Source organism: Engraulis encrasicolus, chromosome 14, assembly GCF_034702125.1.
Source record: "Engraulis encrasicolus isolate BLACKSEA-1 chromosome 14, IST_EnEncr_1.0, whole genome shotgun sequence".
Classification (NCBI taxonomy): Eukaryota; Metazoa; Chordata; class Actinopteri; order Clupeiformes; family Engraulidae; genus Engraulis; species Engraulis encrasicolus.
This window is the reverse complement of record NC_085870.1, coordinates 51,746,830-51,761,782: the sequence shown is the minus strand read 5'-3', so window position 1 is coordinate 51,761,782 and position 14,953 is coordinate 51,746,830. Positions and strand designations below refer to the sequence as shown.

At 41.3% G+C, this 14,953-nt stretch overlaps 1 protein-coding gene across 1 annotated transcript in view; it reads right to left on the bottom strand.

The window, feature by feature from the left end:
- Positions 1-371: 371 nt before the first annotated feature.
- Positions 372-14,953, bottom strand: part of slc6a1b (solute carrier family 6 member 1b) — an 18,748-nt gene continuing 4,166 nt past the window's right edge. Inside the window, exons 7-15 of the mRNA XM_063216077.1 lie at positions 13,155-13,289; positions 12,907-13,010; positions 12,398-12,522; positions 10,986-11,098; positions 10,076-10,207; positions 8,594-8,696; positions 5,772-5,872; positions 4,073-4,240; positions 372-2,634 (exon numbers count right to left, since the gene is read on the bottom strand). Coding sequence (XP_063072147.1) covers positions 2,527-2,634; positions 4,073-4,240; positions 5,772-5,872; positions 8,594-8,696; positions 10,076-10,207; positions 10,986-11,098; positions 12,398-12,522; positions 12,907-13,010; positions 13,155-13,289 — 1,089 coding nt within the window. The 3' untranslated portion in view covers positions 372-2,526. The remainder of the gene's footprint in view (positions 2,635-4,072; positions 4,241-5,771; positions 5,873-8,593; positions 8,697-10,075; positions 10,208-10,985; positions 11,099-12,397; positions 12,523-12,906; positions 13,011-13,154; positions 13,290-14,953) is intronic.

The following is a 14,953-nucleotide window of genomic DNA, read 5'->3' as shown; positions in this document are numbered from 1 at the left end:
GAGGAACATTCAAACACTGCTGTCAGCCAGGTCTTGGATACAATGTTATGAGCATCCTTGTCGTAGGATCTTCAGAACAGAATAATCATGGGTAAATGTCCCTTAATTTCATCCAGGATTCATAAATGTTACTCTACTCTTCTCTACTGTAAAAAAAATATTAATATTGTCAGCAGGACACCAATCTGGTTGGAAAGCATTTCAATCCAAATTTAATGCAACATGTTGTCAAAAGTGTGTATGGAGTCACAAGGCACTAGATTAGTGACTTGACTTCGATGTGGAGCTTGAAAATGTGAAATGACATGCCAGTTAGAAAGAGCCATGATAAGTGAGATGTCCACATATCGGAGAGATCACATTATAATCTATAATTCTTTATTTTTCAGATAACATATATGGCAATCATGCTTTTTATATAACACCATCTAGACATGTAGTATATTTTTTTTACATATAATATTTTACAGTAGGCCCATGAAACAGTTAGAAATATACAAAACAATATTCTTTGACTAGACATTGTATCTACAATTTTATTTATTACACTTCTGTTATAATATTATTATTTGTAATTATTGTTTTTTTTTTACATTTCGTAAAGATATGTGCTTTAGTTTCTGAGATCATAGCGTTATTGCAGAAAACAGCAAATAATAAACAATAAGATTCTTCAACATTTAGACAAATACATCATAGGTCAAACATTCACAGTTACATCTTTTACACAGTACAGTTTAACAACATTTTTTTATCAGAGAGAAAACCGCTGTATGGTATCTTTATACAAAATCACCGTACATGATCGATTGCACATTTTAGTTCGATATCTTTGCAAAGAGCGAAATAACTAATTGATCCAGATCCCTGTCATGTGCAGCTGCCATAGAAGCAAACTAACAATTTTTATTTTATTTTTATTTTTTCTTCTCACTGAAATGCAATCTTCATAATACCTTGTGGATTTAAAGCTTTGTGCTTTTATGGGGGTGAAGTTAAGGTATAGAGGGAAACAAGCAGTAAACTCTCATATATAATAGTCATCTCTATTTGAATATACTCTATTTATTGCCAAACAACTCAGTTTCCTTTAAAAAAATAAGAGGAAAAAAAAGAAAAAAAAAGTAAAGAAAAGAAACAAAACTCAACAAATATGTTGGTTTGTCCTTGTTGGCAAAGGTGGTTGGTTCATCTCCATGGTGTCCTTAGCTTACATTGTTAACCTGCACAGTCATGTAAACAGACTTTGGCTAAATCCAAGACGTTCACTTGTCCTCAACACGGTGTAACATATAGGGACATGATGAAATCTCTGACCCTATAGTGTGACCTGTGTAGAGAATGAGTGAACCACTCAGACACAGCCTGTGGCCCCAACCACATCACCTGGTTGGTTGAAGACCTTCTCACACCTTCTAAATTTCAGGAAAAACAAATTTGGTCACTGAACACCTGAGTTCCTGAGGAGTGGCACACGATTGTGTTGAGTGACTGTTTCAAAATGGACGTACCGTACATGGCCAAAAAAGTTTAGGTGGCAAGACCGTACCCTGTGGTTGCACAATGACACATGTGATTGATATTTCATTCCAAATCTAGGTGGCACTTGCCTTAATCTTCCCTCTGTATGGATTCATATGGTTTTGGTCCTTTTTTTCAGTCTCATATAGAAAACACCCTAAAATGAATCTAAAAAACATACAAACTCATATTTGTATTTTTCCGTTTAAAAAAAATCAAAGATAAAAGTGTAACAGTCAGTCATAATAAACTTCAATTGCTTTTGTGGCAGATCGCGTCATCATACTGGCCTTGTGCTTATTCTTAAGGATAACCTGTATATACTGGTTGAAGAAAGGTCTGTAAACCATAGGGTCTGGTCTTGGAGAAGACTGATAGTCAGGCTACATATTATATATTTAAGTATACATACATCATGAGATTTGGCCTTGCCATTTGCTCACCCCCGCAATGGGGCACTGGCTTAAAAAAGGACAAGAAACTCAGTCCCGCCATGCAACCACTGGCATTGCATTTATGTGCCTTTGATCTTCTCTCCAACCTCAGTTTCTGTATTTCAGTCAAGTACAATCGACTACAATCTGATTCTATTCTATTCGTGTTTTTTCCGTTTTTTTTTCTTTACAATATTTAATAGATTAATTACATGTCAATATCTTAAATTAGCACAGTAGTGTTGAATCACGTTGGGCCTTGGAATTTCACATCGTTGTTCAATTTACAGTTGTCCGGGGGTTACCATGGTAACATTTTAGACTAGTATTTTTTGCATATGATATACAAGCTAACGCTAGAGGTTTCTCATATATATTTTTAGGTTGTATTTTTTTGTGCTCTCTTTCCCCGAACGTAGAGATAGTAATCAGGTTGGTCACGTTTGTCCCTAGGAGGTAGGTGATTACACTTTTAGACATGGAAGTCCTTGGTTGTGTTCAACAGTGATTACGTGGTTCTGCATCATCGCCATTGTTGGCCCCGTGGCATTGTGGGTATTCATTGGGGTTTTTAGATGTAAGCTTCCTCGTTGGCAGGGGTGGGGTTCTCCGGCTGCTGCTCTGGACCATTCTCTTGTGCTCTCTTCACAATCGTCGGCTGGAGCATTAATCGAAGGCGCTGGGGGCGTAGAAAGAAAACTATTGAATTCCGTTGTACAGCCCATTTTTCAACAACAATGAAAAAGTCTTGAAATCGTGGATGATTAACTTTGCATACTGCATCAATATCTTAAGTTTAGATGTGGTGTCCAATTATGTTGGGCCTTCCAGGGCAGTAATTTCTGTGAGTGTAGTTAAGGTGATAGGACTACTGTCAGCTTAGAGACTGTCTTGCATTATGTGTGAAACACAACTGTCCTTCAACACATTATGTAATAGCCAAAATTATGTTCACTTTTACCCCCAACAGTGATACAGCAGTGAACACAGGTTCCAAGCATTTCCATTGGTCCCTGCATCCTCTTTGTGCAGATGGGCCCACAGCAGGGCCTCAACTACATCGTAACAACATTGCTGTAACATTACCGAGAGCCTTATGCCCCGTGTACATCAAAGGCGAACTAAGCGACCTGCGCGGCGGAAGTCATTATTTCTCTATGGAGGGAAGGCGAATAAAGCTACCAGAGCGAATTCGCCAGGAGCGAAGCTTCTTGAGCGACCAGGGCGAATTTTGACGATTAACCTCAAGCTAATCTTAAGCGAATTCGCTATGACGTGGTTCGGCGAAAACCAATTGGAACGTTCATATCGAGGAATGTCCCAGGCTGTCAAGACAGAGCCGTTATGTGATTAGCTGAATCAAACATGTCAGTGCAGCGTCTAGAGCGAATAGAACGAATTCATGACGAAACTTCTTCAACCACCCCAGCTACCTGGGTCGCGTAGGTAGCGCCTGATGTACATGGGCCATTAAAGGATAACTCCAGCCAATTTCAACATGCAGTTGTAATGCTCACACTTCCCTTGACTTGTCAGTACCCGTTGATGCTGCATTTTTCGGCTCAGCCCTTTCTGACATCTGAGGTATTGTAATGTGGGCAGATTTTGTTTACATTTTTAAAATTCTTTACATAGGCCTACTCCAAATATTTTCCCAAAAGCTATCGCTGTTTGCTAGTTGTCTGCTGATGTTGCATAACTTTTTGGATGTTTTTGGGAATAAATCAAAACATTTTTTTTATGTCAACAAACATCTGCCCCCATTACAATGACCAGGATCTCGGAAAAGGCTGAAGAAAAGAAAAGTCCAGGGTAGTTTGAGCATTACAACAGCATGTTGAAATTGACTGGAGTTATCCTTTAAGGCTCTCTGTAATGTTACAGCAATGTTGTTACGATGTAAGACTCAATCAACCTTTTTACACCCTTCATTTAGTGTCCAGGGAAGTTCTTTTGTCCAGGATAGACCATTAAAAACCGGGACCAATCAATCAATTAATCAATCAATAAATCAAGAGATCAATCGATCAATCAATATTATTTATAGCACATTATCATACAAAACTGTCATTCAATGTGCTGGAAAGTAGAGAAAGAACAACAACACTGCTACTCACCTCCTTGTAGGAGCCCTTTAGCGTGAGGTACATGTAGCCCATGTAGCCCGGGATGAGGACCATGGAGGAGAGGGCCATGCACCAGCCCACCCCCTGGCCCCACTTGGGGAACACATAGTCGCCCATGGTCAGGGGAACCATCTGGATGGCACTGAAGAGGAACACACCCTACAACACAATATAGCCACAGAGATGGGTTTAGAACAGGGGTCAGGAACCTATGGCTCTAGAGCCACATGTGGCTCTTTTGGGAACTGTATATGGCTCTTACTTATCTGGGGTTGCCAACCATCCCTTGAAATATGGAACGGTCCTATATTTATAAATAAAAGTACAGGTTCCATATTGAATTGAAACGGGACATGGGACGTTAAAATGCAGGAAATTACATCTAAGAAATTCAACATTTTCGGGGGGAGGACTACCAGACCCTCGCCATAATGAAGTTGACAGTTGGCAGCCCTCTACTTACATGTTATCAATTAAAGCAATAACTTGACAGTACACTCTAAGATTGTTGGGTTTAATTGAAATACATGCTTTCAATTGTATTCAGTGTTTTTAAAATGGTATGGCTCTCGTGAAATTTTCTTTTTAAAAATTTGGCGTTTATGGCTCTCTCCACCAAAAAGGTTCCTGACCCCTGATTTAGAACATCACATTGGCATAAAGATGCAAGAAAAGCCTACAAGATACAATATTTTTTATTATTATGTAGTCATGAATTCAAGAATTCATAAGCAATGAAAAGGTTTTTTTACTCAATGATGGGTTTACATTACATTGTGTAGATAGTATGACATAAACGGCAATACATACATGCGTGCTGACATTTGCGTGTGCTTTTATTGATATTTTTAGGTAAACCTGGCAGATAATTCATCAAATGCACACATACTATATGCCATTATGAGTGTAAATATTGAGGTCGGCAGGTCATTTTTATGTAAATCACATCAGGAGAATAGTAACAAAAAACAGAAAAGCCCGAGGCTATCTCGGTAGAAATGTGTCTGTTAGAAAGGAACAAGCCAGCATTTGGGCGAGAAGATTTGGAAGTTGGCAATACTATTGGATCGGTTTTCTCTGCTACACAATGTGGTTTGCCATATCGTCAAAGAGATGTACAGTCGTGTGTTACATCATATGCATTGCTAATCCGAAAAGTGGGAAATAGGCTAAACTCCAGACACTGCAGATAGCATGCTATGCTAGCATCACTGTGGCAAACGAGCAGTACAACAGGAAACCTTTTGAACCTGCTACAATGACTGACACGTGGATGGTTGGGGTAAATGCAAGGAGAAGCCATTTTCATAGCAAATAAAGCAGAAATCAGTGGAACAAAGTTATGTTTTTGATTGGCCAGTATAAGCGAGCAGTAAGATTTTCATAATATGCACTGCTGTTTAGAGGTGTGTGTGTGTGTGTGTGTGTGTGTGTGTGTGTGTGTGTGTGTGTGTGTGTGTGTGTGTGTGTGTGTGTGTGTGTCTGTGTGTGTGTGTGTGTGTGTGTGTGTGTGTGTGTGTGTGTGTGTGTGTGTGTGTGTGTGTGTGTGTGTGTGTGTGTGTGTGTGTGTGTGTGTTTTCTACCTACAAATAAGCAAAAACCTGAAACGGAACCCAACACAAAAAAATGAATATATACTGAATCAACCAAATAATTTAGCCGTGTGCAGGTAATACATTTGCATACTTACACCAATGATGAGAGGGGTGAAAACCACCCAGCACAGCTTCCACCAGAAGCAGGGCTTGTAGCCAATCATCTCCTCAATGTTGTCGTAGAACTTATTCACACCTGCCAAGCACACACACACACACACACACACACACACACACACACACACACACACACACACACACACACACACACACACACACACACACACACACAAATGTAAGACCGTGCTCTGAGTAGCGTTATGTATTAGGCTATATACGGCTAAGGTGGTGGCCATTTAACCTCATGTTAATGCCGCTAAGATGTCTGAGGACCGGCTGGCTGCCGCTTCTGATAAATGCAAAATGGAGGCGATTTGCATAATCAGTTTTGTCATGCATAACAATTAAGCTTTAGCATATTCACCAGGCTTGGAATGTGGAACTGGAGCTGGGCTCTGCTGCTTTTCCCACACATGTGGTCATTGGTAATTTAATTGGATATGGGATGTGTATTTTCCACACAAAAGCCTATATGGTAGCAAGGTAGTAGGCAATGTGTTTTATATCTGAGTTTCTTACATGTAAAATGAGGGCTTTTATTCCCATGATCATATTAGATCATCGCTTACTATGATTTGTACTACGTTTTCTGATAAAAAAAGCATTGGCTACTTGAATTAAATATTAAAGACATTAAAGATGTGTGATATAGGCCTACCGTATATAATAACGTTATTATAAACCTAAAAGTACCAAGTGTTCTCTTAAACAGTAGCATGTTTACGAGCCAGCAAGGCTTACAGTAAACCTCTTCTCCCAGTGGCACTCTTCATCAAGATGTGAATTACCTCGCAATCATAATGAATATTCTCCCTTTGGGGACAACTAGGACTTGATCACTGCCCTACAAAGGCAAATTGCAGTGACCATATATTTTGTCAAAATTTAGTTGAAAATGAAAATTCCACCTCCCTCTTGTGACAAAGCATTGTGGTGCAACTGTCCCGCTTTAGAGATATTTCTGTGTCAAATTTGCAGCAACTACAATACTCAACCTAATACCAAGGCTTGGAAGGCTTTTTTCTCACTTTCAATGTTTGCATAGTTACTGCACTTTGCCATTGTAGGGTAGATTGGTGGGGTACTGCTAGCCAGTTGACTCCGTCAAACAGTATGGCAAAAGCTAAGAGGAATCCATCTCCGTTGAGGGTGGGGGGTGGTCTGAACTTACTCTGCCATTTAAATTCACTGGAGTTCTGAATTCAAATTCAAATTGTGCTTTATTAACATGACTGTTACGATATAGTGTTGCAAAAGCATACAAATAACAGCACAAAAGTGTGAATAGTGCTACCTTCACCAATCAGTAACGGTCTCCGCGCGTGAGTTCTGCGTCACCACTCTCAACTGTTTGTTGATTGGCAGAACCGTGAGCGAACCAAGCTAGGAGGATTTCACCAGACTATGTGTGGAGCAAAAATCTTTGGATGGAAGTACATAGAATGGCATCGCTAGGCTAGGGTACTCTACCTCTAGCCTGTCAATTGTGACTTTGAATTCCTTAAAAAGCTCCCATCCTACCGCTCCCTTCCTCACTCCATTGCTGAGATGCCTTTGAGCAAGGCACCTAACTCCACATTGCTCCAGGGACTGTAACCAATACCCTGTAATAACTGTAAGTCGCTAAGGGTATGGCATTGTAATGCAATGCAATGTCATTTCAGACATCTCAGAGAGCTTAACTCATGTCTCTGTTACTGGCAGAGGCTAACATCAACCAGACCACTCTTTCCTTTGACTTTACCAGAGTGGTTGACAGTGGGAAATGCTTGCTTGTCGCTGGCTACAAATCTGAGGCCTATTTGAAAGTGAAGAGATGGCAACTTTGCTAGACTGACTTGGTCATGATATTTGATGTAGCATCACAGGGGCGGGCCCAGGCTCCTGTATCCCCAGTTACCTCCTGTAATTCAATCTATCTTCTTCACACAGAACTATCTCTTCAAAGCATTCGTGAGGAGAATCCATTATAGAACCAAGGAGGTACACTCACAATAGAACCCCAATAAGGAGGCATGGTACACTCACCATAGCACCATGATGATATTGAGGTAAAACCACCATAGAAACACGACATGGCACTACGCTCACCATGAAGCCATGATATTGCATTACATTACATAACGTGTACGTTACATTACATTACATTTCACTTAGCTGATACGTTTATCCAAAGCGACTTGCAGTTATTTAGATACAGGACATTGGTTACAGTCCCTGGAGCAATGTGGCGGGTTAGGTGCCTTGCCCTTAAGGGTCCTTAAGCCATGGATGAAGGTGTAGGGAAAGGTAATGGTGGGATTCGAACCTGCAACCTTCTGATCTTAAGACTGCCTCCTTAACCATTGGGCCATGGCTGACATAGAGCAGAGGTGGGCATATTCAGGCCTGGGAGCCACATCAGGTTTGCCAAGCCAATTCATCTGGCCCGCAAAGCCATTATGAGACAGGTAGATAGGGCAGATATCCTCATCCAACACCACAGCACGGGTCTTGAGGCTTTGAGATTAACCATACAGTAGGCTACTGTATTCATTTAAATTAATTTTATTACAATGTGCAGGGATTAAATAGCCAGTAAGTTGTGTCAAGTGTGATTTCTCATTCTTGACAATGGTGAGTTTGTCTGCAACATCTGCCCTTCGCTCAATATTCTACACCCAATGTGGCCCTTGACACAAAATAATTGCCCGTCTGATAGGGGAACCCCCACCTTCAAACCATGAGGTATATACTAACTATAGCCTCATACTATGGATACAACCACCACAGAATCATGATATGGAGGTAAACTCACCATAGAACCACGATATGGAGGTACACTCGAAGAACACCAGGAAGAGCAGGCACATTCCACTGGCGGAGTAGTAGTCAAAGAGCTTGAATACGTACAGGCCACCCTGGAGAAGGCAAACAAGTCTTGTTAACATCTCTCAGAGCAGAGAGAGAGAGAGAGAGAGAGAGAGAGAGAGAGAGAGAGAGAGAGAGAGAGAGAGAGAGAGAAGAGAATCGGCAATCTGTCTTCAGAACCTGCAATCCATGACCGCAATCATGTCCTCTAGGCATTCATTAAGTCAGCCAATTACAATCAGGTCAACGTCTTAGCCAGGCACCAATGAGGTTACCTCAACACTCCACTACACATGTAGTGCTAGAATGACTTGACATTGTTCCTAGTTAGTTCTGAGCCCAGGTTGCTAATATTTACACAATGTGTGCAGAAAAGTCCTCAAGTAAGTCACATGCCAATACACACTTTTATTGCAAATTAAAAAGGGGAGTTGTGAGGGAGTCAAGTAAAAGAGGAACACATAGAAACGCAACAAATACAGTGCAGCATAGACAGTGTGAACATGTAAACATGCTACAAATACAGTACAGGTGCAGTGCACGTGGGACTGGCGCTTCAACTGGTAAACTTTGACTTGAAGGTGAAACAGTGCAGTAAGAGGTGGTCAAGGAAATTGTTATATAACCTGAAAGATTGTCGAGTCTCACGCAGGATAAAATGACCCGTTCTCTGTTCCTGTAAAATACCATCCTTTTTGTACATGTTGGATGAAGGAGTACTAAGCCATTCCACTTCATTTTTTAATGATGTTTTGCAAACATCGGCAGGGATAATTAATAAAAAAGTGTTAAACATCAGTCTTTTGACAGTAGTATTGCCTTCAACTCAGTACTCTTCCTATCAATGTCCACTAAAGAGCAATCTCATTACATACAGTAAGTCCACTACACTGCCTGACCCATGACCAGTAAGCAAAAAAATCACACAAATTCAGAGCTTTGAGCGTTTGTGAAGGCCCAGTCCATATATTGAAACACACTACTGTACGTATATTAGAGTCCTCTTTAGCCTACACACACACACACACACACACACACACACACACACACACACACACACACACACACACACACACACACACACACACACACACACACACACACACACACACGCTCAGGGGGAACATCAGCTCATGATGTGATGCATTATACCGTTAACAACACGATTGTTGTGATAAAGGCTGTGTGTGCGTAGCTACAGGGATGGGGGGCAGCAGTGGGTGGGAACACTGTAAAACAATGCAAGTTAAACTTAAAACAGTAAGTTTCCCTGCTGCCTTAAGTTTTTAAGTTAGCTCAACTTGAGACTTTGATTTTTGAGTTGACACAAATATAAGCCTTAAGTTGAGGGCAACTTACTTTTTAAAAAATTATACTGACTTGCAATGTTTTACAGTGAAGTTACAAAGCCTGTGAGTTATTACTGTACCTGTGTGATATTTGAAAGGCCGATGACATAAGACACCGCACAGACAGCAGCGATGAACAGCTCTCTCCTTTTCCTCAGGTGATGTGGGAACTCATCCACCAGGGCTGTGATGAAGCCCTCCACTGTACAGAACTAGAGAGGGGGGAAAGGTCATTATGGTCATGCACAGTTGATTTCAGGGCTCTAGATTCACTTTTTTCATCACCGGCCAAAATGGCTTGTAGATGTTAATCTTACTGACCAAACACACACTCACTAATAAGTCAAATTGGGTCAAAGTTTTCTTTCCTACCAGCCAAATTGAATTTTCAACAGCATTTGGCTGGTTGGAAGGTGTTAATTTAGAGCCCTCTTTGATTTGGTACACCACAACATACTGAAAAGTGCTACTAAGGCCTAACTGAGAAATATTAAGACATGCGTTAACAACAATGTGCAACAAGTTTTTCCCAAGCAATTGTATTTCCGAATAAGGTTTGTGACTAGTAAGGCTCAAGTGCTTTCCTTCAAAGGGGCAAAATTATGAAAATAAAATTGTCAGACAGGGTTGTTTGGTTATGCCAAATTGATGCTTAGCTTTACTTTTCACTGGTTCAAATATGATGAATAAAATTATTAAAGTAGTCTGAGGTTAAACACAGTCTATGGTTGAAAGCAGTCCATGTAGCACTTGATGATAGGGGTAGAGTTATGCCCTTAAGCTTAGTCTTAGCTTCACTTAGGGACCATTTTCTCCATGCTGTTAAACTTTCTATGTCTCATGTAATTGAAAGATAAATGTTGGTGTGAAGAAATAATAAAATGCATTCATTCATTGGCTTGGTATTTGTTACGGAAATTCTGTTGATTTCTGTTAAATCTCTGCATCTCTGAGTGTAGAGTGTAGTAACAGTTTGCTTATCTGCGTTACCTGACTGTCAATTCCCAGCATCAGTAACATGGAGAAGAAGAGAATAGACCACAGAGGGGAGATAGGGAGCTGGGTCACAGCCTGGGGGTAGGCCAAGAAGGCTAACCCTGGACCTGGAAAACACAAGACATGGAGCCTTAGCTTTAGTGTTGGTGCTCACAGCCATATCAAAGACACTATTTATCAATGCGCAGCAATTGGGCAGACAAGTGTATGATGATGATAAAAGGGTTAGGGGTAAGGTTTAGGGTAAATGTGGGTTATTGGGTTTTAGTGAAGTGCTCACCGCAACATTAAAGGTGCACTTTATCAATACACAGATTACACAATATAACACCTTTGCCAAATGCATTGGTAGCACACAAAGATTACTATTGCCTCTTTTCCACTGGCAGTTTTCTGGTAGGCCTACAGCTCAACACAACGCGACTCGGCCGCCACTTTTTGCTCTTCGATTGCGCTGTGTCGTTGCCTAATCGAAAGCAAAAAGTGGCGGCTGAGTCGCAGCTGCAGGCTTACCAGAAAACCGCCAGTGGAAAAGAGGCATATAATAGTTGTAGGGAATTAGGTCTGGGTGGTTGCCAAAATCGAACTTGAAAAGTAGTGTCATTATAAGTAGCCTACAGGGGCTACAGTTAGGCTTATCGATGCATTTTCAAAACAAGACTCTGTTCTCAATAAATAGAGACACCTCAACTATATACTCAAAAAAAGAGCAAGGTTAGAGTTAGTCTTAGGGAGTTGGCAAAAAAGAAATCAAAATGGAGTTGGGCATTCTAGAGAAGTTACACTGAGGCATATTGGCATGTTGTAGCCTCTTTGCGCAGATGGGCCCGCCAGTGGATCTCTTCACTCATTGCTAAAAAGACTCAAGTACATCATAACATCACTGGAAGCCTTACCAATTATGTCTTGGTCATCACAATTTTGGTGACTGTAACATTGGATGGGCTTAGGCTCTGCGCAAAGGGGTTAAACACAAGACTTTCTGTTGTCTCTTAGGGTGTATTCAGACCAGGAAAGTCTAGTTCACTTGCTTTTGGCCCCAACCAATTTTTTGGTGTGGATCACGTTGGCATATTAGCCACATTCATAAATGTATAGCAGTCTTGCTGTTCACTGGTTTCCTAGCAGAGCTAAGCATAGAACCACTCTTTGGCTGGGAAACCTCTGACTCAAGTGAAGATACATGAATTTGTTAGTCTGCTTTCACATCTCCAAAAGATCCACAGTGTCTTTTGAGCCGTACCGAGTCCGACCTTCAGTTCGGTCTCGGTCCGCTTCTTTGGTCTGAACCAGAATTCAGTGGTTTGTATTCAGACCAGCCCAAAAGGTCAGAACCAAGGGAAATTTGGTCCGTTTGGTCGTAGAAAGCTCTAGAACCTCTAGAAAGCTCAACTGGAGCCCTTTACCTGAAGCAGCTACGTCAGCAATTTCTCTCTTAGTGACGTGAGCCATGAATCCCACAATGGAGAAGATGACGAAGCCAGCAAACATGCTGGTGAAAGAGTTGATGCAGCAGACGATGATTGAATCTCTGTAGAGACGAGAGGGGGGAAAAAGAGGACATAGCTCACTGCCATTGACTCACATTGATTTCCTGACCAGCGAACAGTGAAAGGGACACAGTGCAAGTGATTTGGCAAGACACGGTTGAAGCAGTGGATGTTTATAGCCATACATGTCACTGTCTGACATCTAACGTTCATTACAAAACCCACAAATTACTTTCAGAGCTTGACAGCTCCTGCACCGTAGGCCACAGTAGCCAGCCGAATGTACTGGTTTGAATTGCACCACGCTACCACAGTCTTGATTGTCTTGATTTTTTGCACCATGTACATGTCAAAGGAACACTTATGCTGATGTCTAGGTGTCTATGTGCCTGTGCCTGTCATTTAATCTTACAGTTGCTGCCTACTTGTAAACGTTGTTGTTGAAGGGGTTGTAGCTCCCGAGTGCTATGAGAGAGCCCAGGCCCAATCCATACGAGAAGAAGATCTGGGTAGCAGCGTCCAGCCACACCTAAGAAAGACCAGGAAGAGACATTTGAGGAGATTAGGTCACCATGAATGACACTCTACTACCTGAAAATGAAGAAAGAAAACAAATGATGAAGAGTTTCATCAGCTAGAAATGTAATGTAATTCTAGAAGAAACCTGCCGCACCTCGGACTCCTTGAGTTTGCTGAACTCTGGGGTGATATAGAAGAGGATTCCATCCCAGGCCCCTGGGAGGGTGACTCCACGGCAGAACAAGATGAAGAGCATGAAGTAGGGGTAGGTCGCTGAGAAATACACCACCTGGGAAGCACAAGACGTAGATGTGCAAATGTTGATGAATTAACCCCTTAAGACATGGGCCCTGGTGTAAATTAGCTGCTACCAGAATGGCAATGACCAAGTCACTATGTATTACTAAAGGCTCTGTGCACTGTCATAGTGGGGTAGTACTACGGTAGTTACGTTTTTTTCAGTGACTATTACAACGGTCCAGTGGTGGAACGGTGTGTGGTAAGGGGCTACGTAACAGTTCACCATAGAATGCGTTTACACACCCCAATTCAAATGGGTATGTTGGATGTAGCCAATGGTTCAAATGAGTAGTAGGCATCCCTCACAATATCCATTACACTTGCATTTATATTGCTCACATCGTTTTGGTCATTCACACCTTCTTCAGGTGAGTTAATTTTCTTCAGGTGAGTCTACTCTGAATGGTCTGAATGACAGAAACCTTTATATTTATTATATTTTTACAGCTACACTTTACTTGACGCCGGTGTCATAGGTGTGGCATAACAGTGTCATGACAGTGTCATAATGTTTATTATGTCAATGTCCTAAACATTTTATAACTGTCATTAAGTGACATTCGGTTATGGTAAGGACAGGCCAACCAATGTCAACTTTTCATGACAATAAAACATTGACATTGACATTGACATTTATGACTTGTCCATGACTGTGTCATAACAGTGTCATAAAAGTGTCAAAACAGTGTCATGTCATCCATATGATGCCAGCATCAAGTAAAGTGTAACCTTCTGTTCTACCATGTTAAATTATGTAATACCACGAATTGACACACAGGAATTGACCTTCTCAATTTTGATACTGAAAAACCTAAGGTGCTGTTTGGTTAATTGGCTGAAGCTCAATGCCTAACACAATGCAATGCAGTTCAGTGCAATGCAAGTCTTTTTCAACTGCTCTAAACATGGAAGACAATGGGTTTTTGTGAACTTAACTTGTTCTTTTTTTCAAAAGTAGACGAGCTGGTTGGGTTGTGGTTAGCACAGCATATGGCATAATAGTATGGTACAGAGTGATAATTACTACCGTAGTAAGAAAGAAAGTCACCGGAGCATCTTCAGATGTGGAAGGTAGTTTTCTACTTTATTGGGAGCTGTGGCAAGACTAACGTTTCGACAGTGTCACGTCTGATGACATGATATGATGACATGACAGCGTTGAATCGTTAGTCTTGGCACTGCTCCCAACAAAGCAGAAAACTACCTTCCACTTCTGAAGATGCTCCGCTGACTTTCTTTCTTAATTGCACTTGGACCTCTCCCACCAGACTGTGAAGTGCAGGAGCCCCAAGGATATCCTTCTCTTCTTACTATGGAAGATTTGTTTTATGAACAGAAATGAATGTGCCAGAGTCAGGCCCTACTACCAGAGAGAGTAGAGCGAGAGAGGTTCCATTGGCCCATTGTTTCCTGGTTCTATTATGGGACTCACTAGTTCGACGCCCTTTCGTGCCTTACCGCTTACGTCATACGACCCTAAACCTAATCCTAACCCTAACCTTAACCCTAAACCTAACCCTAAACCTAACCCTAAACCTAACCTTAACCCTAACCCTAACCTTAACCCTAAACCTAACCCTAACCTTAAATCGCTTGTTTGAAATGTTTGATTACCATGTGAAGTCACGAGAGGGCGTCAAACTAGTGAGTCTC